The sequence below is a fragment of the Cydia splendana genome, chromosome 18 (genome assembly GCF_910591565.1).
Source record: "Cydia splendana chromosome 18, ilCydSple1.2, whole genome shotgun sequence".
In the NCBI taxonomy this organism is placed as follows: Eukaryota; Metazoa; Arthropoda; class Insecta; order Lepidoptera; family Tortricidae; genus Cydia; species Cydia splendana.
Genome location: NC_085977.1, coordinates 4,656,471 through 4,681,174, shown reverse-complemented (window position 1 = coordinate 4,681,174; position 24,704 = coordinate 4,656,471). Strand labels below are relative to the sequence as shown.

The 24,704-nt window shown below is 43.2% G+C and overlaps 1 protein-coding gene across 1 annotated transcript in view; it reads right to left on the bottom strand.

Annotated features, from left to right (window-relative positions):
- Window positions 1-624: 624 nt before the first annotated feature.
- The window catches only part of LOC134799375 (aldo-keto reductase family 1 member A1), a 34,162-nt gene continuing 10,082 nt past the window's right edge, over window positions 625-24,704 (bottom strand). The window contains exons 2-7 of the mRNA XM_063771785.1: window positions 20,787-20,967; window positions 20,169-20,356; window positions 11,226-11,336; window positions 10,379-10,506; window positions 6,119-6,269; window positions 625-2,121 (exon numbers count right to left, since the gene is read on the bottom strand). Of these exons, the coding sequence (XP_063627855.1) occupies window positions 1,978-2,121; window positions 6,119-6,269; window positions 10,379-10,506; window positions 11,226-11,336; window positions 20,169-20,356; window positions 20,787-20,967 (903 nt within the window). The 3' untranslated portion in view covers window positions 625-1,977. The remainder of the gene's footprint in view (window positions 2,122-6,118; window positions 6,270-10,378; window positions 10,507-11,225; window positions 11,337-20,168; window positions 20,357-20,786; window positions 20,968-24,704) is intronic.

Sequence of the window (24,704 nt, the reverse complement as noted above, 5' to 3'; positions counted from 1 at the left end):
CACTCGCACGCGCACTCATTTCGAACCCAGAAATGAGTCCGCGGCGCGGACTCCGTGCGAACATGGTGCAAACGTTAACTACGAAACAGGTCAAAACCTGCACAATGTGCGCCTGAAGATCCGAAATGTAGGTATAGTTCCACCGGCCGAATATTCGGCGGCCGGATACCGCACCTTCGGCCGAATATCCGGTATCCGGCCAAACAACTATCCGTTGCATTTCTAGGCAGAAGTTGCTAAACGGGCGAGGTGTTCAAAATTACCTTGACACGCTCTTGTTCTCTTAACAATAAAGTCGCGTCAAGATCATCCTCAGTCGCTGTCAAACCTGAAGCCTGTAGGCTCGGCCACGACATTGTGCGACGTGCGGCGGCGGCGGCGGCAACCATAGGTTGGAGCGAGACACAGCGATCGGACCTTTCGTTCCCACCTATCATTGCCGCCGCCGCCGGTCGCGCAATGTCGTGGCCGAGCCGTGAAACTAGCGGAAGCCGATAAGCTAAGTCGGATAACGTGAGTAGCGTGGTTTTCGTAAGTGGCTGAACAGCTGAAGAAGAAATTTGGCATTACAAGTGATTTAATTCAAATAAAATGAAACAAAATATTTGTAGATATTTATTTATATTTATTAGGGTCAAAAACATTATTTATAAACTATAAACATGCGTCTTCAACAATATTTTTACTCCTCTTTCTACCTTAGGTATTATTATTTTTATTTGTTCGTAGGTAACATTGTAGTTTTGTACCTAATAAACTAAATATGTTATAATTCAACAGGCAATAATTTCCTATTTCTTATAGGTAATGGGTAATTTTTCTATCACGTTTGAATAAGAGTCAACATTCAAATACCTACTTAAGTATAACAAACAATTTTTCACGCGTCAAAATCGACCTGCGCTCTTTACTCATTGAAAAGACGGTCTATAAACGTTACAATTTGCGTCTAGCGTCTACAAGCGATAGAGCAGCGGATGAGAATAAGAAAGCGATTGTTCTCATAGACGCTTCGCTATCAGTAAACAGAACGCGACAATAAATTTGTAGACCACATGAGGCTTTTGAAGAACTCGAATTATTACTTGACGCTGCTCGAAATTCGTTCATCTTGTCTGGCATCAGAGGGGCTACCGCGAAAACTGAAATTCGCAAATTGTGGGGATCTTTCTCTTTTACACCAATGAAGGCGTAATTATAGAGTGACAGAGAAAAATGCTCGCAATTTGCGAACTTCGATTTTCGCGGTTATAGCCCTGAATGTATAGCATATTAGCGAAATCGGGAATGGTAACCTTATTGGTCAGTATTTACGGGCTATTACGGCAAGGGTAATTTTTGAAGCGGAACTTGGAGAAATTCTTAACGCTGCGGACTAGCGTATAAACTCGGCAATCTCTTCAGCGCTCAGCTCGTAGTAAAGTGATATTTTAAGGTGTTTCTCGATGGTCTGAAGATGATCTTGGAGCCAACAAGGAACTTGGAACAAATACGTTCCGCCTGCTCGCGGCGTTAATACGATAGTGAAGGACCCGCGGGAAATCGCCTTTTTATACCAACGTAATAGTCCTCATTTTCCTCTGGATATTAACATTATTGAAAATATTTTGACACAATTGGTTGTATATCAACCACAGCTATGCCTCTACGTTTATTTTTTTTTCAAGTTTTTATATTATTATTAAAGGTAGGAGCTATTAACAATTTGTATGAAATCTGTTTAAAATTTCGCTCCTAATTTATACAAAAATCAATATATCGAAAAAAGTCAAAGGTAGGGACATAGTTATGGTTAATATACATCAAATTGTGCAAAAATATTTTCCATTATGTCAATATTCAGAGAGGAAAATGAGGACTACGTTTGTATGGAGAAGCAGTCATCCCCTTTCCTCTTAAGTTTCGCCATCTCCGATGTGTTCAGGTCGAAGTAAAAGTAACCCTATCACCTTAGTATTATGGTTCACAACGGTAAGGCTACTTCTTGAAGGGGAACTCGGGATGTTTTTCGATGCCGGCAAAGAAGCTGAAGTCGCAGATGCGCCCCGCCTCCCCGCGGTCCAACGCGTTCAGTTCGGCCATCTCTGCAGCGCTCAGCTCAAAGTCCCACACCGATATATTCTGTCAACAAATAGTTATAGGTCAAATCACATTTAATAATGGTATTATGGTACGAATTAGGCCCACTTGCACCATGCCACTAACCCACCCCGGGTAAGCGGTTAAATCGTTAACCCAGTGTCAAGTTGTACTGGTAACCATGGGAACTCCAGTTTTAACCGGTTAACCCCGGGTTAGTGCCTTCAGTTACATAGAAATTAGCAGAAAAAAAACTTGTCATTAACCTTATTGTGTAATATTAGACTCAGTTAACACCTACATTGATCTGAGTACGAATACATATCTATACACAAACCAATATCCGCGCAGGAGTACCTGACTATTCGTAAGCTTTATTGCAACGTTATATATATTAGGTTAACCAATGGTCAGTTAATTCTTTGACCGCCAAAGATGTCAACTGACTGATACCTAGCAGTCCTAGCACACGATAGGCGTGGCGTTCAAGTACTGGGGGTACAAAGGGTTAAGTACTGGCCCCAGCGTCAGCAAGTCGGGGTATAAGCGTCTCTATGTACATACACATCTGCTAACTACCTGTTTGATCCGCTGCGGGTTGGAGCTCTTCGGGATGGCGGCGATGCCGCGCTGCGGCGCGTGACGGAGCAGTATCTGCGCGAGAGATCGCCCGTGCGCCGCCGCCGGGCGGGTTACTGGCCCCAGCGTCAGCAAGTCGGGGTATAAGCGTCTCTATGTACATACACATCTGCTAACTACCTGTTTGATCCGCTGCGGGTTGGAGCTCTTCGGGATGGCGGCGATGCCGCGCTGCAGCGCGTGACGGAGCAGTATCTGCGCGGGAGTGCGCCCGTGCGCCGCCGCCGCGCGGGTCACTGGCCCCAGCGTCAGCAGGTCGGGGTATAAACGTCTCTATATACATATATACACATCTGCTAACTACCTGTTTGATCCGCTGCGGGTTGGAGCTCTTCGGGATGGCGGCGATGCCGCGCTGCAGCGCGTGACGGAGCAGTATCTGCGCGGGAGTGCGCCCGTGCGCCGCCGCCGGGCGGGTCACTGGCCCCAGCGTCAGCAGGTCGGGGTATAAGCGTCTCTATATACATATATACACATCTGCTAACTACCTGTTTGATCCGCTGCGGGTTGGAGCTCTTCGGGATGGCGGCGATGCCGCGCTGCAGCGCGTGACGGAGCAGTATCTGCGCGGGAGTGCGCCCGTGCGCCGCCGCCGGGCGGGTCACTGGCCCCAGCGTCAGCAGGTCGGGGTATAAGCGTCTCTATATACATATATACACATCTGCTAACTACCTGTTTGATCCGCTGCGGGTTGGAGCTCTTCGGGATGGCGGCGATGCCGCGCTGCGGCGCGTGACGGAGCAGTATCTGCGCGGGAGTGCGCCCGTGCGCCGCCGCCGGGCGGGTCACTGGCCCCAGCGTCAGCAGGTCGGGGTATAAGCGTCTCTATGTACATACACATCTGCTAACTACCTGTTTGATCCGCTGCGGGTTGGAGCTCTTCGGGATGGCGGCGATGCCGCGCTGCAGCGCGTGACGGAGCAGTATCTGCGCGGGAGTGCGCCCGTGCGCCGCCGCCGGGCGGGTCACTGGCCCCAGCGTCAGCAGGTCGGGGTATAAGCGTCTCTATATACATACACATCTGCTAACTACCTGTTTGATCCGCTGCGGGTTGGTGCTCTTCGGGATGGCGGCGATGCCGCGCTGCAGCGCGTGACGGAGCAGTATCTGCGCGGGAGTGCGCCCGTGCGCCGCCGCCGGGCGGGTCACTGGCCCCAGCGTCAGCAGGTCGGGGTATAAGCGTCTCTATATACATATATACACATCTGCTAACTACCTGTTTGATCCGCTGCGGGTTGGAGCTCTTCGGGATGGCGGCGATGCCGCGCTGCGGCGCGTGACGGAGCAGTATCTGCGCGGGAGTGCGCCCGTGCGCCGCCGCCGGGCGGGTCACTGGCCCCAGCGTCAGCAGGTCGGGGTATAAGCGTCTCTATATACATATATACACATCTGCTAACTACCTGTTTGATCCGCTGCGGGTTGGAGCTCTTCGGGATGGCGGCGATGCCGCGCTGCAGCGCGTGACGGAGCAGTATCTGCGCGGGAGTGCGCCCGTGCGCCGCCGCCGGGCGGGTCACTGGCCCCAGCGTCAGCAGGTCGGGGTATAAGCGTCTCTATATACATATATACACATCTGCTAACTACCTGTTTGATCCGCTGCGGGTTGGAGCTCTTCGGGATGGCGGCGATGCCGCGCTGCAGCGCGTGACGGAGCAGTATCTGCGCGGGAGTGCGCCCGTGCGCCGCCGCCGGGCGGGTCACTGGCCCCAGCGTCAGCAGGTCGGGGTATAAGCGTCTCTATATACATATATACACATCTGCTAACTACCTGTTTGATCCGCTGCGGGTTGGAGCTCTTCGGGATGGCGGCGATGCCGCGCTGCAGCGCGTGACGGAGCAGTATCTGCGCGGGAGTGCGCCCGTGCGCCGCCGCCGGGCGGGTCACTGGCCCCAGCGTCAGCAGGTCGGGGTATAAGCGTCTCTATATACATATATACACATCTGCTAACTACCTGTTTGATCCGCTGCGGGTTGGAGCTCTTCGGGATGGCGGCGATGCCGCGCTGCGGCGCGTGACGGAGCAGTATCTGCGCGGGAGTGCGCCCGTGCGCCGCCGCCGGGCGGGTCACTGGCCCCAGCGTCAGCAGGTCGGGGTATAAGCGTCTCTATATACATATATACACATCTGCTAACTACCTGTTTGATCCGCTGCGGGTTGGTGCTCTTCGGGATGGCGGCGATGCCGCGCTGCGGCGCGTGACGGAGCAGTATCTGCGCGGGAGTGCGCCCGTGCGCCGCCGCCGGGCGGGTCACTGGCCCCAGCGTCAGCAGGTCGGGGTATAAGCGTCTCTATGTACATACACATCTGCTAACTACCTGTTTGATCCGCTGCGGGTTGGAGCTCTTCGGGATGGCGGCGATGCCGCGCTGCAGCGCGTGACGGAGCAGTATCTGCGCGGGAGTGCGCCCGTGCGCCGCCGCCGGGCGGGTCACTGGCCCCAGCGTCAGCAGGTCGGGGTATAAGCGTCTCTATATACATACACATCTGCTAACTACCTGTTTGATCCGCTGCGGGTTGGAGCTCTTCGGGATGGCGGCGATGCCGCGCTGCAGCGCGTGACGGAGCAGTATCTGCGCGGGAGTGCGCCCGTGCGCCGCCGCCGGGCGGGTCACTGGCCCCAGCGTCAGCAGGTCGGGGTATAAGCGTCTCTATATACATACACATCTGCTAACTACCTGTTTGATCCGCTGCGGGTTGGTGCTCTTCGGGATGGCGGCGATGCCGCGCTGCAGCGCGTGACGGAGCAGTATCTGCGCGGGAGTGCGCCCGTGCGCCGCCGCCGGGCGGGTCACTGGCCCCAGCGTCAGCAGGTCGGGGTATAAGCGTCTCTATGTACATACACATCTGCTAACTACCTGTTTGATCCGCTGCGGGTTGGAGCTCTTCGGGATGGCGGCGATGCCGCGCTGCAGCGCGTGACGGAGCAGTATCTGCGCGGGAGTGCGCCCGTGCGCCGCCGCCGGGCGGGTCACTGGCCCCAGCGTCAGCAGGTCGGGGTATAAGCGTCTCTATATACATATATACACATCTGCTAACTACCTGTTTGATCCGCTGCGGGTTGGTGCTCTTCGGGATGGCGGCGATGCCGCGCTGCGGCGCGTGACGGAGCAGTATCTGCGCGGGAGTGCGCCCGTGCGCCGCCGCCGGGCGGGTCACTGGCCCCAGCGTCAGCAGGTCGGGGTATAAGCGTCTCTATATACATACACATCTGCTAACTACCTGTTTGATCCGCTGCGGGTTGGTGCTCTTCGGCATGGCGGCGATGCCGCGCTGCGGCGCGTGACGGAGCAGTATCTGCGCGAGAGATCGCCCGTGCGCCGCCGCCGGGCGGGTTACTGGCCCCAGCGTCAGCAGGTCGGGGTATAAGCGTCTCTATATACATACACATCTGCTAACTACCTGTTTGATCCGCTGCGGGTTGGTGCTCTTCGGGATGGCGGCGATGCCGCGCTGCAGCGCGTGACGGAGCAATATCTGCGCGGGAGTGCGCCCGTGCGCCGCCGCCGCGCGGGTCACTGGCCCCAGCGTCAGCAGGTCGGGGTATGAGCGCCTGTTAATAAAAAACATGACAAAATTGGTAAAAGATCAAGGTGCCGTGAGGCAAACGCAGTGAAGACTGTATGAATGTTTACCTGCAAGTCTTTTAGGATCGGTCAAGATCAGACTGTTACAAAAAAGCTACAGTTGTTAAGAAAAAAGCTAAGAGTTACTAATATGTGGTAAAGGTTTACTAATATGTGGCCGAAAATTGTATGGCAAGTTATCACTTCCCAAACTATTTTTCCCATAGTATAATTTGGCAAAACTATCAGATGGCAAACCAATGTTTCGCATATATAACATGTCGCTAATGATTATTTACAATATTATTGTATGGCATAATATTTAGTTGGTCACGTTTCAAAATGTCTTTTATTGTTATGTCGAATGTATTGATAGGCATAAATAATTTTTCGCCTAATATTGTGAATAACCTACCTATCTCTGTGAGCAGTTTCGTTTTACGGGCCATAAAAAAAATAACCCTAACCTACCTATCTCGGAGCAGTTTCGTTTTACGGGTCATAAAAAAAACCATAACCTACCTATCTCTGGGAGCAGTTTCGTTTTTAGGGTTATAAAAAAAATAACCCTAACCTACCTATATCTCTGGGAGCAGTTTTGTTTTTAGGGTCTAAAAAAAATAACCCTAACCTACCTATCTCTGGGAGCAGTTTTGTTTTTAGGGTTATAAAAAAAAATAACGCTAACCTACCTATCTCTGGGAACAGTTTCGTTTTACGGGTCTTAAAAAAAATGCTAAATATAATTGTGATCAAATAAAAAGTATGCAAAGTTTCAATTTGGGCAAACATTATTTAACAATAAATAGTTAGGTATAATAAAACATTTGCTTAGTGACTATTTTTCTAAATAAATGGTGGTAAAATGAACATCTGCTAAATAAAATTGTGATCAAATAAAAATGATGCTAAATAATAATATGCTAAGCATTGGTTTGCCAACTAAAAGTACTGCAATAAGTTGGTTGGGAAGTGAAATTAGGCGAAAAATATTTCGGCGAGATGGCAGTACACCGGGTGACGATCCTCAACCCTCAACACTTGAGACCGACTGAGGAGGATTATCATCTTGAGTAGGTACTTTGCTACCGAAACATATCAGTAATGGGGAATTTGTTTCCAATAAAATCATAAGTTTTACTAGGTAGATCCCCAGTTAAGGACTACCTATACCTATTTTTTTATGAAAAACTCCTGTAGTCTCGAATTAAATTGTTTTATCTACACACACATTCAAAATCCGTAAATAATGGCCCACATTACGATAAACTGTTTTGTTACAGCAAATTTCTTATCTGTGAAAATGTGGTAATAGCTTTTTCACCTCAGCGGCTCGAACAAGGGTACTTTGCTTCTTAAAAACAGTGAGCAAAATGCGATTTTGCTCACTGAGTCATTTTGTCTCACTCAGTGAGCAAAATCGCATTTTGCTCACTGAGTGTGTCTTAGTCAGTGAGCAAAATGCGATTTTGCTCACTGAGTGAGACAAAATGACATTCAAGTGACCTTTATAGTCAAATGTCATTTCAACATGCGGGGTCTAATACAAGTTCGATATACTTGGGTTCTATTATCTCTGTCCCTCTAGGTATGTTCTCTAGTGTCCGACCGAAGGTTCGGTTTCGGTTTCGGCCAGTTTCGGCCAAAAAATCATGTTTCGGCTGTAGTTTCGGTTTCGGCCAAAAAACGGCCGAACCTTTCGGCCGGGCCGAAACTTACGAAATGGCACTTCCGAAAAAGACCAAAAGTTGGGGAATAAGTAGGACAACAATAGTAATAACCTACATTTACTGATTCATGTATAGGTATATTATAAAATAAAATAAATAAATAAATAAATATTAGGGGACATCTTACACAGATCAAACCTAGCCCCAAACTAAGCAAAGCTTGTACTATGGGTACTAGGCGACGATATACATACTTGTATTATAAAACACAATTCCACCAATGAGGGCGCCACTGGACGGTCGACGCAGTCTTATGAGGCTGTCAATACCTATAACGCGCACGCTGTCTATCGCACACATTGTATCGGAATGAATGAGATAGCTCTATCGCACGTAGCCGTTGGCCGAGTATCAGCTCGGCCCGAGTCGAACGATGTCTTTTTCGCTCTTATTCAGTCACTTTCCTATCTACCTCTAATGGCAAATTTTAAGCGAGGCTAAAGGCTACGCTCAAGTAGTGCTGCAAAGTTGATTTTCTGACTATTGATTAAAACGAAGATAAAACCCTTAAAAGTGTCCCCAGTACAGTTTTTCATACGAATGCTCGACCTTAGCCTCACTTTTTACCTCAATTTACCATTTGGTTTGTGTTCCACATGTCCTCTACTTCAACTTAGCCTTTGGCCTCGCTGCGCCATGCTCGGCCTGCGTTCTCGCTTTTTAATACAATGGACATTGGTTGGAGTCTGTGCTCAACTATTTACTTGTCCTGAAGCCTGAAGCACGGCTTTTACTTCGCATGAAAGTTCGCCTCACTGGGGCACTTCGAACTTTTAGGCCCAGGTGAAGATCGGTACCCGGCCTTGCGATTATCATCATTCACTTGCCCTTATCCCATTCATTTGGGGTCGGCGCAGCATGTCTTTTTCTTCCATACCTCTCCCTCGCCCGTCATCTCATCATTCACTTGCGTTCGTTTCATATCATCTCTCACACAGTCCATCCACCTTTTTCTCGGTTTTCCACTCCCGTTACTTCCCTTGCGATATTGTAAACAAAAAATTTCGCGCTCGCTGCGCTCGCGTTTTCGGTTGGTTTTTTGGTTGACCCTGTATCTGATCTACATGTTAGCATGACTGGTGAATGAATAGAGTTAGACCAAGAAAATTCTGCAATGATTTTGATAGCATACGCAGTGCTACTAGTGCAAATGTTATTTATACGTCATAATTTCATAGAAATTTTGACGTTTAAAATAACACTCGCACTGCGTGTGTTATCAAAATCGTTGCAGAATTATCTTGGTCTACCTCTAGTAATTTTCTTAAAAAACTGCTTAAGTAACATCAATTTCAAGGACATTGGGTGTTGACAGCCCCATAATATTTGTGTAAAAGCGGTTTTATGACATTTTTTTAACGATTTTATCAAGTCTACAAAAGGTTCGGTTTCGGTTTCGGTTTCGGCCGAAACTAGAGCCAAAGCCGAACATTCGGTTTCGGTTTCGGTTTCGGCAAAAAAACATGTTTCGGTCGTACACTAATTGTTCTCACTGCTTAGGGTGAAAATTTTTGTGTACTACACGAGATCAAAGTTATTTACATCTCGTGCGCTTTTGAATCCCTTACTACGCTCAAGATTCTAAATTAGATTCACTCGCTACGCTCGTGAATCTATTATAGAATCTTTCGCTTGCACGGGACTCATAATAAGCACTCGAAGAAATATCAAACTTTGATCTCTTGTTGTACAAATAACTATATTACTATATCAAAATCGATTTGGTAATGAAATTCAAATTTCGAACATCTCTGAAAAAAAAAGCAATTTGATTTGACCCCTATTCTAATATCAGTCGAGATGACGTTTTATTCGAAATCAAATGTCAATTGCATACAATATTGACAAATCTCGCTTGTAAGTTGGTATCATACGATATGGTAATCGACCCCGACTCTAGTTTGTCTCTGAATTAAAAAAAAAACTACGGATGCGTGACATGCGTGAAAAAAGTTTTCATTTGCCGCCATTTGACGTACAGTTTATCTTTTAATTAGTTTGTAGTAAAAAATAATTTGTTTTGTTGTTTTTAAAGTAACTATAACAAAAGTTTCGTGTAAAATGTGCGATAAAGATATTTCGGAGACGCCATATGAGATGGCGTCCGGATGGATCCGCGAGTTCCGCCAGAGAGGAAAGTGCCCCAATGTCGGTTGTAATATGAGGTTAGTGAATATATCATAGAAAGTTTATAATATGTGTGTAGATAAAGCAGTGTATGTAACTGTACATAATGAGGCATTAAAACACTCGTGTGATACTATTATGAAACTCATTTCATTCGTTTCATAAACCCACACTCGTATTTTAATGCCTTTCATTATGTAGCAGTCACATAAACTACTATTATCTAATAACACATTTACCCAGTCTTTTCAGCTAGCATGTCGGCGAGGCCCTTGGAGCCGAGCGGCGAATACGCGACCACGGGCACGCCGAGCCTCTTGGCTGCGGCTAGCAGCGCCGGCTGCTGGCACAGCAGGTGTACTTCCACCTGGAAATACAAATTAGTTACCCTTTTGATCGTTTTCCGACGGTCGTAGTTCATACTTCTCCATAATTAGACATTTTTAAGCTTTTCTTAATTTTTAGGGTTCCGTACCTCAAAAGGAAAAAACGGAACCCTTATAGGATCACTATCGTGCGTCTGTCTGTCTGTCCGTTTGTCACAGCCCATTTTCTCCAAAAGTACTGGACCAATTAAGTTGAAATTTGGTACACATGTGTAAATTCGTGACCCAAAGACGGACATCTTACGTGAGTAAATTTTAATGAATTTTAAACATGGAGGCCACTTTTGGGAAGTAAATGAGAAAATTAAAAAATAATGTTTTTTAAACTTTATCGTGTAACATATCAAATGAAAGAGCTCATTTAGAGAATCTCAAATATATATTTTTTGTAATTTTAAAATAAATAGTTTAGAAATTATTTAAGAAAATAGCCAAAAAATTGCCATCCCCCCCTCTTTATCTCCGAAACTACTGGGTCTAAAATATAAAAAAATACAAAATAGTTCTTTCTCGTTATTACCCGCCCTGCGTGACCGCTTCCATACATGAGACGGGGACAGATGGAAACGATTCATATGAACCTGTTCCCATCTGTGACCGGAGGGACAAATGAAAATACACCGGATTGACGGACACAGGATTGACAGAAGGATTAGTTAGGCTGCAAAAACGTAGTAATATTATTAATTAGGCATAAAACCTGCAGGCAAGCCGGTTTCTCCACAGCACAGATCCTAGCGAGCTGCTCCGCGTTCAGATTGGAGACTCCAACGTGTCGAACTGCGCCGGACTCCTTCAGTTTCAACAAGCTCTGCCAAAACAATTGTTTTTTTTATATTAGTGGTTCTGTGAGCTCCTCGCGAACCCTCATCGCTCCGACACGGAAATAATCCCAAAAACTGAATCCAAAAAAAAAACACTATTGGGAAACTTATGTATACCTACAAGGTGTAATTAAAATATCGGGGATCCGTTTAATCCTGCATACCTATTCGGTATCTTGTTCTGATTAAGAAAAATCAGAAAAAAAATTTTTTTGCTGTGAATAATATTTTGTTTTTGGAAAAAAAAAATTCTTTCGCGTCCAAATTTTTTTTATTACCTATACTTTTTCTTCATCAGAACACGACTTTTAAACGGATCCCCACTATTTATGTTACAGCTTGTATATAATTCTGTCGCTTTTGTGATAACTGATAAGCAGAGTTCGGACAATTTATCGCAAAAATAAATATGGTATGGAACATGATACATATTTTTTTACAATTTTGAACTGCAGTTTTTGAGTATAATCTGGAAATTTTATAAAGATACTGTGTACATAATATGAGTTTAATAAATCTTGTCCTATTTTGAGATATAAATGATTTTTGATGGTTTTGCGATGATTTGTCCGACCTCTGCTGATAAGGGTACAAAGTCTCACGCCGCTCTGGTGAATAAGGGTATTAAATTAAATTAAATTTATTTAAGACAAACAAATAAGTTCCATATAAAATTTGACTCTCCTTCACCAAAGCTGCGCGGGACATGTGCATCTAAGCCCTATGTCCATTGCTGGACCTTATGCATTTTGTAAGTAGGTTTACCGATGGACAGTTAACACTGGCATGGTAGTCATGGTACGGTACAAGCACGCGGAAAGCTACAGTTAAAACCGGTTACATTCTTTTAAAAGTTGTTAAGTACAAATAAAAATATAGGTACCAATTTATTAAATATTTCAATTGAACTGTCAAAGCAATTAATACGAGTAGCTATGTTACGCAGTCAGTTGGAAATAGTGAACAATTGGACATCGTGGTGTCTAAGGGTAGTTAGTTATTCCATCTGTCCAATATCTTTGTTGTCTCACATTATGCTTAATGAGAGAGTGAGACGCAATGGCATTGGACAAAGAAATTGGATAGGTGGAGTACCACCCTAAGCAATGGGAACATAAATGGACAAAATCATACGGTCCTATTTGTAATGGGGCATACATTTATTTATTTTTATGATTGATCACAATCTTTGATTATTAATGGTTTTTGAATGTCTTTATTTTGTAACAGATTGGACGCAGTGGGAACCCTCATCATAGTTGAACTAACACTAAATTGGAAGTCTGATAGGTGTATTACGACGGTGGTGGTGGATGGTTCGTGAATTACGGGAGATATAGTTGATTTCTTGCTCAGCTTCCGCAACGCTGTTGTAAAATGGAAAACCCGTCTATTGCGTCGCCTCGATTGACGAATCGCAATCCGAGTGTTATCTGTGTTCGACGGTATTTCTTTGTTTGCAGAATGAGAATCTTTATATAATGTGTGATTTAAATGATAAGCGTAAAGTTTGTCGTAATATGGTATAGTCGGGGCTGAACAGAGCGAATTCTTTTCTTGAGCTCTGGTGCGACTTTTTAATGAGGATCTGGATGCATTTGCTTTTTTGGAAGCATAAAGTGTATCGTTACCTGGGCTAGTAGAGGTTGGACAGTTTACACCGAGCGTATTCTCTTCTTGAGCTTTGGTGCGACTTTTTAATGAGGAACGGGATGCATTTGCTTTTAAATGATAAGCATAAAGTTTATCGTAGTCTGGGCTAGTCGAGGTTGGACAGTTTACACTGAGCGTATTCTCTTCTTGAGCTTTGGTGCGACTCTTTAATGAGGAACGGGATGCATTTGCTTTTAAATTATAAGCATAAAGTTTATCGTAGTCTGGGCTAGTCGAGGTTGGACAGTTTACACTGAGCGAATTCTCTTCTTGGGCTCTGGTGCGACTTTTTAATGAGGATCTGGGTGCATTTGCTTTTAAATGATAAGCATAAAGTTTGTCATAATCTGGGCTAGCAGAGGTTGGACAGTTTACACTGAGCGAATTCTCTTCTTGAGCTTTGGTGCGACTTTTTAATGAGGATCTAGATGCATTTGCTTTTAAATGATAAGCGTAAAGTTTGTCGTATTCTGGGCTAGTCGAGGTTGGACAGTTAACACTGAGCGTATTCTCTTCTTGAGCTTTGGTGCGACTTTTTAATGAGGAACTGGATGCATTTGCTTTTAAATGATAAGCGTAAAGTTTGTCGTATTCTGGGCTAGTCGAGGTTGGACAGTTTACACTGAGCGTATTCTCTTCTTGAGCTTTGGTGCGACTTTTTAATGAGGAACTGGATGCATTTGCTTTTAAATGATAAGCGTAAAGTTTGTCGTAATCTGGGCTAGTAGAGGTTGGACAGTTTACAGTGAGCGAATTATCTTCTTGAGCTTTGGTGCGATTTTTTAATGAGGCTCTGGATGTATTTGATTTTAAATGATAAGCGTAAAGTTTGTCGTATTCTGGGCTAGTCGAGGTTGGACAGTTAACACTGAGCGTATTTTCTTCTTGAGCTTTGGTGCGACTTTTTAACGAGGATCTGGATGCATTTGCTTTTAAATGATACGCGTAAAGTTTGTCGTATTCTGGGCTAGTAGAGGTTGGACAGTTTACACTGAGCGAATTCTCTTCTTGAGCTTTGGTGCGACTTTTTAATGACGAGCTGGATGCATTTGCTTTTAAATGATAAGCGTAAAGTTTGTCGTATTCTGGGCTAGTAGAGGTTGGACAGTTTCCACTGAGAGAATTCTCTTCTTGAGCTTTGGTGCGACTTTTTAATGAGAATCTGGATGCATTTGCTTTTAAATGATAAGCGTAAAGTTTGTCGTATTCTGGGCTAGTAGGGGTTGGACAGTTTACACTGAGCTTATTCTGTTCTTGAGCTTTGGTGCGACTTTTTAATGAGGAACTGGATGCATTTGCTTTTAAATGATAAGCATAAAGTTTGTCATATTCTGGGCTAGTCGAGGTTGGACAATTTACACTGAGCGAATTCTCTTCTTGAGCTTTGGTGCGACTTTTTAATGAGGAACTGGATGCATTTGCTTTTAAATGATAAGCGTAAAGTTTGTCGTATTCTGGGCTAGTCGAGGTTGGACAGTTTACACTGAGCGTATTCTCTTCTTGAGCTTTGGTGCGACTTTTTAATGAGGAACTGGATGCATTTGCTTTTAAATGATAAGCATAAAGTTTGTCGTAATCTGGGCTAGTAGAGGTTGGACAGTTTACACTGAGCGAATTCTCTTCTTGAGCTTTGGTGCGACTTTTTAATGAGGATATGGATGCATTTGCTTTTAAATGATAAGCGTAAAGTTTGTCGTATTCTGGGTTAGTCGAGGTTGGACAGTTAACACTGAGTGTATTTTCTTCTTGAGCTTTGGTGCGACTTTTTAATGAGGATCTGGATGCATTTGCTTTTAAATGATAAGCGTAAAGTTTGTCGTATTCTGGGCTAGTAGAGGTTGGACAGTTTACACTGAGCGAATTCTCTTCTTGAGCTTTGGTGCGTCTTTTTAATGAGGAGCTGGATGCATTTGCTTTTAAATGATAAGCGTAAAGTTTGTCGTATTCTGGGCTAGTAGAGGTTGGACAGTTTACACTGAGCGTATTCTCTTCTTGAGCTTTGGTGCGACTTTTTAATGAGGATCTGGATGCATTTGCTTTTAAATAATAAGCGTAAAGATTGTCGTAATCTGGGCTAGTAGAGGTTGGACAGTTTCCACTGAGAGAATTCTCTTCTTGAGCTTTGGTGCGACTTTTTAATGAGAATCTGGATGCATTTGCTTTTAAATGATAAGCGTAAAGTTTGTCGTATTCTGGGCTAGTAGAGGTTGGACAGTTTACACTGAGCTTATTCTGTTCTTGAGCTTTCGTGCGACTTTTTAATGAGGAACTGGATGCATTTGCTTTTAAATGATAAGCATAAAGTTTGTCATATTCTGGGCTAGTCGAGGTTGGACAATTTACACTGAGCGAATTCTCTTCTTGAGCTTTGGTGCGACTTTTTAATGAGGATCTGGATGCATTTGCTTTTAAATGATAAGCGTAAAGTTTGTCGTATTCTGGGCTAGTAGAGGTTGGACAGTTTACACTGAGTGTATTCTCTTCTTGAGCTTTGGTGCGACTTTTTAATGAGGAATTGGATGCATTTGCTTTTAAATGATAAGCATAAAGCTTGTCGTAATCTGGTCTAGTAGAGGTTGGACAGTTTACACTGAGCGTATTCTCTTCCTGAGCTCTGGTGCTACTTTTTAATGAGGAACTGGATGAATTTGCTTTTTTGTCTTGTTGACCTTCAACCTTTTCTTTATTTTTTTTCTGTCCCCAAAGCCAGAATAGTCCACCTGAAAATGGTCTTCGGTGCGGATGTAGAGGTTTTGTAGATTGAGAAGGGCCGGGGTTTGCGCTCTCAGGCATCATTAAACGACCACTATGAAGCGAGTTAACGCTCTCAATGTTTGTACCGTTTCCAATGCGTTTCGAATGTTCAATATCTAACGGACCATTTTCTGCATAGAAACACTGCAATGACTTGCCGTAATCACGAAAGTGCGGCAAAATCTCGGGGAGCTTTGTCATATCATCTCGTGATTTTAATTCCAAAACGCCCCCCACATTAGTAATGGTAGATGTCGATTCTTCCATTGACCATGTTGATCTTGCTGATATTTCAACTTTACAATGATATATGTAATAAACGTTTTTCCTATTTTTTAATTGCAACTTTTTCTGCGCATTAGCGTCATCATCATCAACCTGTGCGTTTTCTATTTTTAGGGTCGATCCTCCTGGTTTTCCTTTGGCTGTTTCAATATTTGTCATGGACATTTTGCTAGTAGAGCCTGGAATTCCCTTAGAATCTTTTTTAACATTCTGAGGTCCTGCCTGAGTGCCTGCTTCTGCATTGTCAGCGTTCGTACCTCCTGCCGAAGCCGGAGTACCGGCAGGAGTCGGTAGGTTGCTAGCACTCGGAGTGGACTGGGCTAGGCCTGCGGGGGTGGGCTGGGCTAGGCCTGCGGGGGTGGGCTGGGCTAGGCCTGCGGGGGCGGGCTGGGCTAGGCCTGCGGTGGCGGGCTGGGCTAGGTCTGCGGGGGTGGGCTGGCCAGCGGCATCAGGCGGAGATTTGACTGCGGGGGCGGGCGGGCTCAACTGCATCTTGCCTTTATCTTTAAGCCCTTTTGCTCCTTTCGCTTTCCTTTTGCATGTTTTGCATTGACAACATTTTTTCCATTGGTTACAATATATGACACCTTTCTTGGTACAGCACCATCCGCAGCAACACATGTATTTACAGAAAAACTCCCAGTCGCGGGACTTTTTCTCGTACCCACATGGACGTGGCTTAGGAGAAGGATCTGAGCAAGCGTTCACGTTGGGACATGGATCTGAGCTAGGGTTCAGCCTGGGATATGGATCTGAGCGAGGGTTTAGCCGCCGGGGCCCCGCCCGCGGCCTGCATCTTGGTGCTCGAGGACCTCTTATAATTTGCGGTTGACATTGTTCATGATAGGTTGAGGGCATTCCCAGACCCGATACACATTAATTTTCACATCTAAACTTTGCCTACTCATTTCCAATTTTAACTTTGGTGTAAGTAAGTTGAATTCATTGTTGACCTGAAACTACTATTCAAATATTTTTGCTACCTAAACATGGGATTTGACTTCATGTTGTGTGGCGGATGTCAGTATATTTTTTCTTTCGTGACAGATGACAGACGATTTGGCCTCAACCTGGATATAAAAGTAGGTTGAAGCTTGGTTATTTGAGCTGTATGAAATATGGTATGGTTTTAGTAAAATTGATTCTATTAGATTGCTAACAGCAACACACTTTTAACGAATGATTACTTAACCTTTAGATCGTTATTTGTCAAAGATAGAGTCATTTGGGGAGTCATATGCACGAACTCGCCGCGAAAAGCCGCTCCAATACCATCGAAATTCCGCTCTCACAGTAAAACGACATCTCAAGATCTTCAAGACGATCTTGACGCCAAAAGCCAGCTCCGAAAAACTCGGCCAAAGCCATCCTACAATTACACATACAACGTATCTGGGCAGCTTTACTATGCTTTGTGTTGTCGCACTTTCAAAACCAAATTTGGATTTGCGAGCCACGCTCGCGCCCATGCACGTAATATTTAAGACCCTTTTTTAATTTGTCAGGATGTCGCCGTCGACGGCCTACGTCTGGGAGGACATAAAAACGACATGCTCAAATTAATGAAACTTTGCATAGACATTTACGTATATAATATATTTGTCTGGTACTTAAGTATGTATGAGTTTCCGAAGCAAAAATTGTGATTAGTATAAATATGTAATAGGGTAATTGCGTCAGTTCACCGTCCAGTGCGTTTCCGTCCACTTGGCGTAGTTGCTACAGAATTGCGTATAATTTGAATATATATGTTCAATAATTGCGTAGAGTTAGACCAAGAAAAGTCTGCAGCGATTTTGATAGCCCACGCAGTGCAAGTGTTATTTTAAACGTCAAACTTCTATGAAATAATGACGTATAAATAACACTTACACTGCGTGGGCTATCAAAATCGCTGCAGACTTTTCTTGGTCTAACTCTACCTATAAGTAATTTGAATTATATATGTATTTACCAGTCTATTCAAATTATACGCAATTATGTGTAGCAACTAAGTACGCCAGGAAACAGGCACTGGACGGTGAACTGACGCAATTAATAAAATAGAGCGAGTAGAAGGTTTATGTGTAAAATTGTGAATATTCATTTTACGTATTTTTTCTTGGCGTACAAGCTTCTGGCGTAAAAATCTAAGTACAGATGTAGTGCATAATTGTTTTCCACCGTATTTTCTCTGAAACGTATTTGTCATGCTAGTTCAGTCAATTTCAGTACTTTTTGTACCGAGACTGACTGAAAGAGCAAGACACGTTCGTAAGTTTCCCTGAAAATACGACAGAAAATAATTATGCACTACATCTGTACATACATGTACCATCGCCCACACTGTTAACTATACATCGGTGGACCTTATGCGTTTTGTAATAAGGTCCACCGATGTACAGTTAGGAGAGGAGTGTTGCTGTTACATATCCAATTATTCATTTAAAAAATCTATGCTCCATTCCAGCTGTCATCTGGTCCAGCAGACATACATAAGTACATATAAGCAAGCCTCGGAACCGGTTTTTTCTTCATACAAAAAATACCGGTTTTATTACGTTCTTTGGTTTATTATTTCATTTTTAATGGGACAATCTAATAATACGAAGTTGTTACCTAAATACATGATTTAGTCCCACGTAGAGACCATAAAATAATTAAAAATATTGGGCTATTTTGGGATTAAAAAAAAAAACCGGTTCCGAGCCTTGCATATAAGTACGTTTTTGATAATTAATTAACTATCATTACTTACCCAGTAGACTTACAGAATAAAACAATTAAAACTTTTGCTAAATTCTACTATTTTAATTACCTGATTCAGCAGTTTTCATGTGCTGAAACGCGCTGCTAGGATAACCTGAGATCTAGTTGAGTTGGGACTCTTTGAAGAGTGTGTTTTACTTTAATGGAAGGGGTTTTTTTGGATGGTAATAAATTCCGCAGAACATTGTTAGAAGTATTCCCACGTGTTACGAATAACATTTTTAACTCTATTCATACATTCTTTTGATTTGTTTATAAGCCGCATACGCTTTGGGGTGTAAGTCACAATACTCAATAGGGATGCATCTGTATCAAGAGGTTGCATCGTAACATTAGACTTTTTAGATAGATCAATGCTTTCGTAGGAATCCTTGGGAATATACATTGTTTCTATGGCATCTTCACCAGTGCAGCAAGGACACAGGAACCTCGGTAAATTAACTGTATTCCATGTCTTTCGAGGAGCGTGAAGCTTAGCGCTAATCCTTTCTGTAAGTGTACTGTGGTCAAAGGAATCTTGTACTACGTCTGTTAATTCTATTTCACGAAGAGTCTGTTCCTCAGTTTCACTACTCACGACGGGACATACAACTCCGTATTCGGGAGGACTGAACGTATCATTTTCTGATGTATTTTTCTTTCTGTCAATGTTACTGATGGAAGGAGAGGACCTAAGTACGTTCGACCACGGTTCTAAATCGTGGTCTTTAATGTTTTGTTTGTTGTAATCTTTCTGCGGTGTTTGAGTTAGGATACGAGACTTGATCGCATTAAAGATCTTTTTTGGTTTAGTTTTGAGATGGCTGCACTCTTTGTATACTTCAGGATTGCGGAAAACCCCATTGTAGTTGTAAGAGTCATTGAGTTTTTCAGTAAATTTCACACCCATTTTGTAAGGTTTTTGTTACACTATTAAAATTTATTTGTTTGATGGTTTGATGGAAGGTGGAAGTGAAGTATAACGTCTATGTGACTTTAAAAACTTGTCATGTATTCTTTGTTTTTGCCAATGTAAAGATGACAGTAGCATTTTTAATAAAGAGATACGTTACGTTGGGCACACTTTTCCCGTCTTCCGCGTACTTATCGCGTACTTATACCTACTAGTTACTTCTAGTTTAAAGATTATCACTATTATCAGAGACATTCATACTGGCTTCCTGATCTCCCTTTTTGATGATTCTTGTACCTTTAATCCTTGGCATAGGTATATTTCATCTTAGCGTCAGAGCAGCAGCATCTCCGAATCAGTAGCTGAGGATACAACCGGTATAAAACTGAGATAAAATAATATGTTCAGCTAATAGTGGTGGATTTTTAAAAGTATACTGACTGGATTGGTTGGCTAGAGTCTAGCCGCTAGACTGTACCAATCTTACCTTCCAAACAGCGATGAGATCAGTTGTGAGGTCCACCTTTATGGAGCCGTCAGGGTTCTTTGGGTGCAGGTCTCCCGGTACGTGTTCGAACGCGAACGGCGTGTGCATCAGGTACAGGTCCAGGTATTCCAGCCCCAGGTCTCTTAATGATGCGTTGAAGTATTCGGGTACTAGCTCGGGCCGATTACCTGGCAAGTAAAGACGCGGATCAGTAAATATTAAATTCGTTGTAACTTTTAGGTACTTATTGGCGTGACGTCACAGCCAAATTTTATGTTATAAATGTCCGGTAAAAATACCTATTAAAAATATTGTCTGACAAAATTAAGTAATGACCCTAAGTGAGCTCTTAGAGCTCACTTCGCTCTATTCATAATATCGTTCTGTGCTCCATATTCAGGCCCCGATTTAGAGACCCAAGGCCCCTAGGCAGCACTTAGCATGGTACTTAGAATTTAGGGGCGGGGGAGAGACGGCTTCTTCATCTTAAAACCATTGCTAGGCCCGGGCCTTGTGAGCCTAGGGGGAAATCCGACCCTGTCCATATTCATAATCAGTAGTGTACCGCTACCGCTATGTAGAGCGCCTTAAAATCTCGAAAATTGTTTTAAAGCTGACCTCCAGGAGGCAACTTGGTGACAACGAACAGCTCCTTTCTCCTGGCAGGGTTGTCTCCGATCCACCGACGCAAGGAACGTCCCAGGGCCGCTTCGTTTTCGTAAGCGCGCGCCGAGTCGAAGTGGCGGTACCCTGCTTCTAGGGCTGCATCTACGGCTTTTTCTAATACTTCGTCGGAGGCCTGTAAGAATCACTTAAACATTTAGTGCCGTAACTACAGAAGTACATAATTGGACAGTTAAACGTTAAATGTTCATTGTAAACGGAGCCTAAAAGCAACAAAAGACGGTGGATCGTTCAGAGCCCACAAAGGCAAGTATATACTGGTGTGCCGTGGGAAAGTTACCAAAATTGCGGAATTTCCACAATGAGAAATTTCGGAAACTTCTCATGTTTCCAATATTTTCCATTTCCATTTTCCATTTAAAGTTGTTTTGTTTAATCTGTTTTTTTCTGAAATATCCTCGTACTTCCAACTTATTAAAACTCTCCACAAATTGTACTTACATCTGAGTAGCAAGCAATAAAACAATGAAGTCTTTAAAGGCCAGCAATTGGCACACAGGCTGCGTGTGCGTAGACGTGACGTGCGCGTGCGCTAAAATAAAATGTTGGTGCTGTGCACGCACACGTCACGCAAGCGGTGTGTCGTCTCTCATAAGGATCGGCATATTACAACTGAACGCGCACATATACGCACACGCATCCGGTGTGCACAGGTCTTTATATACCAATTATTGCATACAGAGGCATACATAATACCTACTTCTTTATCTGCACCTAACTTTTTTGACAACCTTTAGACATTTTAAGAAGTAGACATTTTCCATTCTATCAATGTCAAACAGATTAAACAGTTTCGGAAAATCTATTGTTTGAAAAATAGCAGAAATCATATTGTGCAGTGATGTCCTCCTATCTCGAAAAGCATTATTTGGAGATCAATGATAATTTTCGACTATATTCCATCAGTCAAGAGAGAGAATAATTATTGTGAATATGTAATGGAATGCAGGAACTGGGGCAGACAGAAGGTCGGTGTTCGCTCGAGGAATGCTGCCCGTCCACGTCGCGAGGGTTGTCCTACTCCAGCGGAGATGGGGACTGCTCAGGGAGCGAGGCCTCCTTCAAGCGCCGCCTGAAGTACGCGCACTCACAGGCCTCACACCGCTGCACGTGTACCCTCAACAGACCCTGCGCCATCAAGGACTCCACCACCAAACTACGCCAGTCCAAGTGGCGGTTTCTCGTAACTTTCTTCAAGCGCGTCAAAGTTCCATGCAGAAAACGAACCCAGACTAGATATAATGAGGAAGTCCTTATTCGAGACTCGAAAGGTCCTAGCCAAGTTGTTCCATTGAAATAAATATTTTTTTTACAAATACTAGCTTTTGTTTGCATCTTTGTCCATGTACCGTCAACTTCCTCAACGATGTCTGCCATATAATACCTATACCCAACATTGCCTGGCTTAAAGAAACGGTGATTATTACCAAAGCAGCTGTCTATATCTGTTTAATACTATATCGCGGTATCCCGACCATCATTAGTTATTAGAGAAAGAACTGTTTTGTAAAAGATACGTTTTTTTAAGCCAGAATATGTTGGGCATGGTATTAGGCAATGTTGAGGAAGTTGACGATACTTTCCTAGATCTAATCTCGTTATTCGCAAATCCATAGAAACTTAGTCAGCATCAATAACAGCGGATGAAACAACACGAGAAAAGTAGTTATCTGCCACCATTCCAAATAATTAGAGATATAACTCTTACATTTTGCGTTCAAAAGTATCTGTCACAGCCTTATTGTTTCACATATAATTTATAGAGCCATTATCTCTTTATGATACTATTATGATATGATTTATAGATATTAGTAAATGCACTGAAAAAAATATGATCTATCGACACATTATAGTGATTTCATCTAGACACGCGGCAGCGTGTCAAGCCAAGTTCAAAAGAAAAAAGAACTGGCAATAAGATTAACTGTAACTGCTATACAGGCTGGCCAAAAAATAAGTGCATTCCCGTTGCACTGCAAAAAACTATGGGAGGGAGGGGTTGCCCAGTATAATCCCAAAACCTCCCTGGCAATGGGAATGCACTTATATTTTGGCCAACCTGTATACAATATAAACAGAGATCATCCGATGTCCATAAGTAAAGGTACATTTATAATACCTACTCCTACTATAGGTTTGCCTTTATCGCTGTTGACCTCATATCTGATACCATCACGATATCTATAGTAGAAGAGCCGGCCGCAAAAATTTTAACCGACTTGATACCACGATGAAATGCACAATGGTTTCCCAGAAAAGTTATGCTAAGTCCGAATTCGATAGTCTGCCACGGCGGAACTTGCCGAAAGTACGAAAAAGAAGGCCACTTCCGGTGCGAAAAAAGGGGCTGATTTAACCCATCTGATACCGAGATAGTAGTTATGGCAGCAGTTAGAAATTTACATGTAGACACAGAAAAGCGAAGTCTGCCACTATTTTTTTTGCCGGAAGTGCTTGGCAGACGCTCTCAAAGGTGACCATCGGGACCCCTAAATTAACCCATCTGATACCACCATGAAACCAATGCCAGTCGGTAGGTATGAACTCTCATGTCAGGAATATATAAGTCTGCCAAGGCTTTTCCTGCCGAAACACCATGGCAGACGAGATTATGTAAGCAAGGTCGCCATCGGTTACCCTACACTAACCCATCTGATACCACCATGAAACCAATTCCATTCGGTAGGTATGAACCCCCATTTTAGGAATATATAAGTCTGCCAAGGTTTTTCCTGCCGAAACACCTTGGCAGACGAGATTATAAGCAAGATGACCATCGGTTACCGTACACTAACCCATCTGATACCGCCATGAAACCAATTCCAATCGGTAGGTATGAGCCCTCATTTCATGAATATATAAGTCTGCCAAGGCTTTTCCTGCCGAAACTCCTTGACAGACGAGATTATGTAAGCAACATCCGCATCCGTGGGACCGGTATACGTGATTACTGTAGGCTTATTTATTACTTTATGCTTTTACATATTTGTATATTATTATGTTATTAATGAAATATGTTTATAATTTATTAAACCTATACCTAATACATTGGGAATTCATTACCTGCTTACGGCAGTAGTAGGGAGTAGTGGGTGAGTTCTGGCTCACTTAGCCAGGCCAACAGTCCCTCCCCCTTTTTTTCCCTTGTTGAGGCCCTGCAACCTTACCTTGAACCCAACCTAATGTCATTGTAGCTCGAATCTAACCTAATCTATTTTTATTGCTTTTAGAAAATATTCTAATAACAATTATCTACTTTTGCAAAGTTAAATGTTGAATTCTTTATTTCGCAAAATGGAATTTTAATGTGACTATAATGTATGTGCAATCTACTTAGAAACTGGGTTTAGAAATATAAAAACACACATTTTATATAGGATAATAAGTTTATTCAAGTAATATTCTGAAGATATGAGATATAGTAACATCATTACTTATTCTGTGTACAGTGGAGAAAACATGCAAGTTGACATTTTTCGTTTTAAAATAAAGATAAACTAAACAGTATTTGCCACAAACCGATGTTAAAAAACTTTGCAGTTGTTGGTTGGCATAATACCATCTCTTACAATTTCTCTTCATTAACATTTTATGATACCTTCCTGTTTTTATTTACTTAATTTAATTTTTTACTTTTTATGTGATCGGTACTTCATTTATTTTAGATTTTGGGCTAATATTAGTTTGTTAACCGACTTCCAAATCTCAAAGAAGGAGGTTATCAATTCGGTTGTATGTTTTTTTTATTTTTTATTTTTTTTATGTTTGTTACTCTATATCTCCGTCATTCCTGGACCGATTTTGAAAATTAGTTTTTTGATTGTATGTATATGCATACAGATTGGTTCCGTT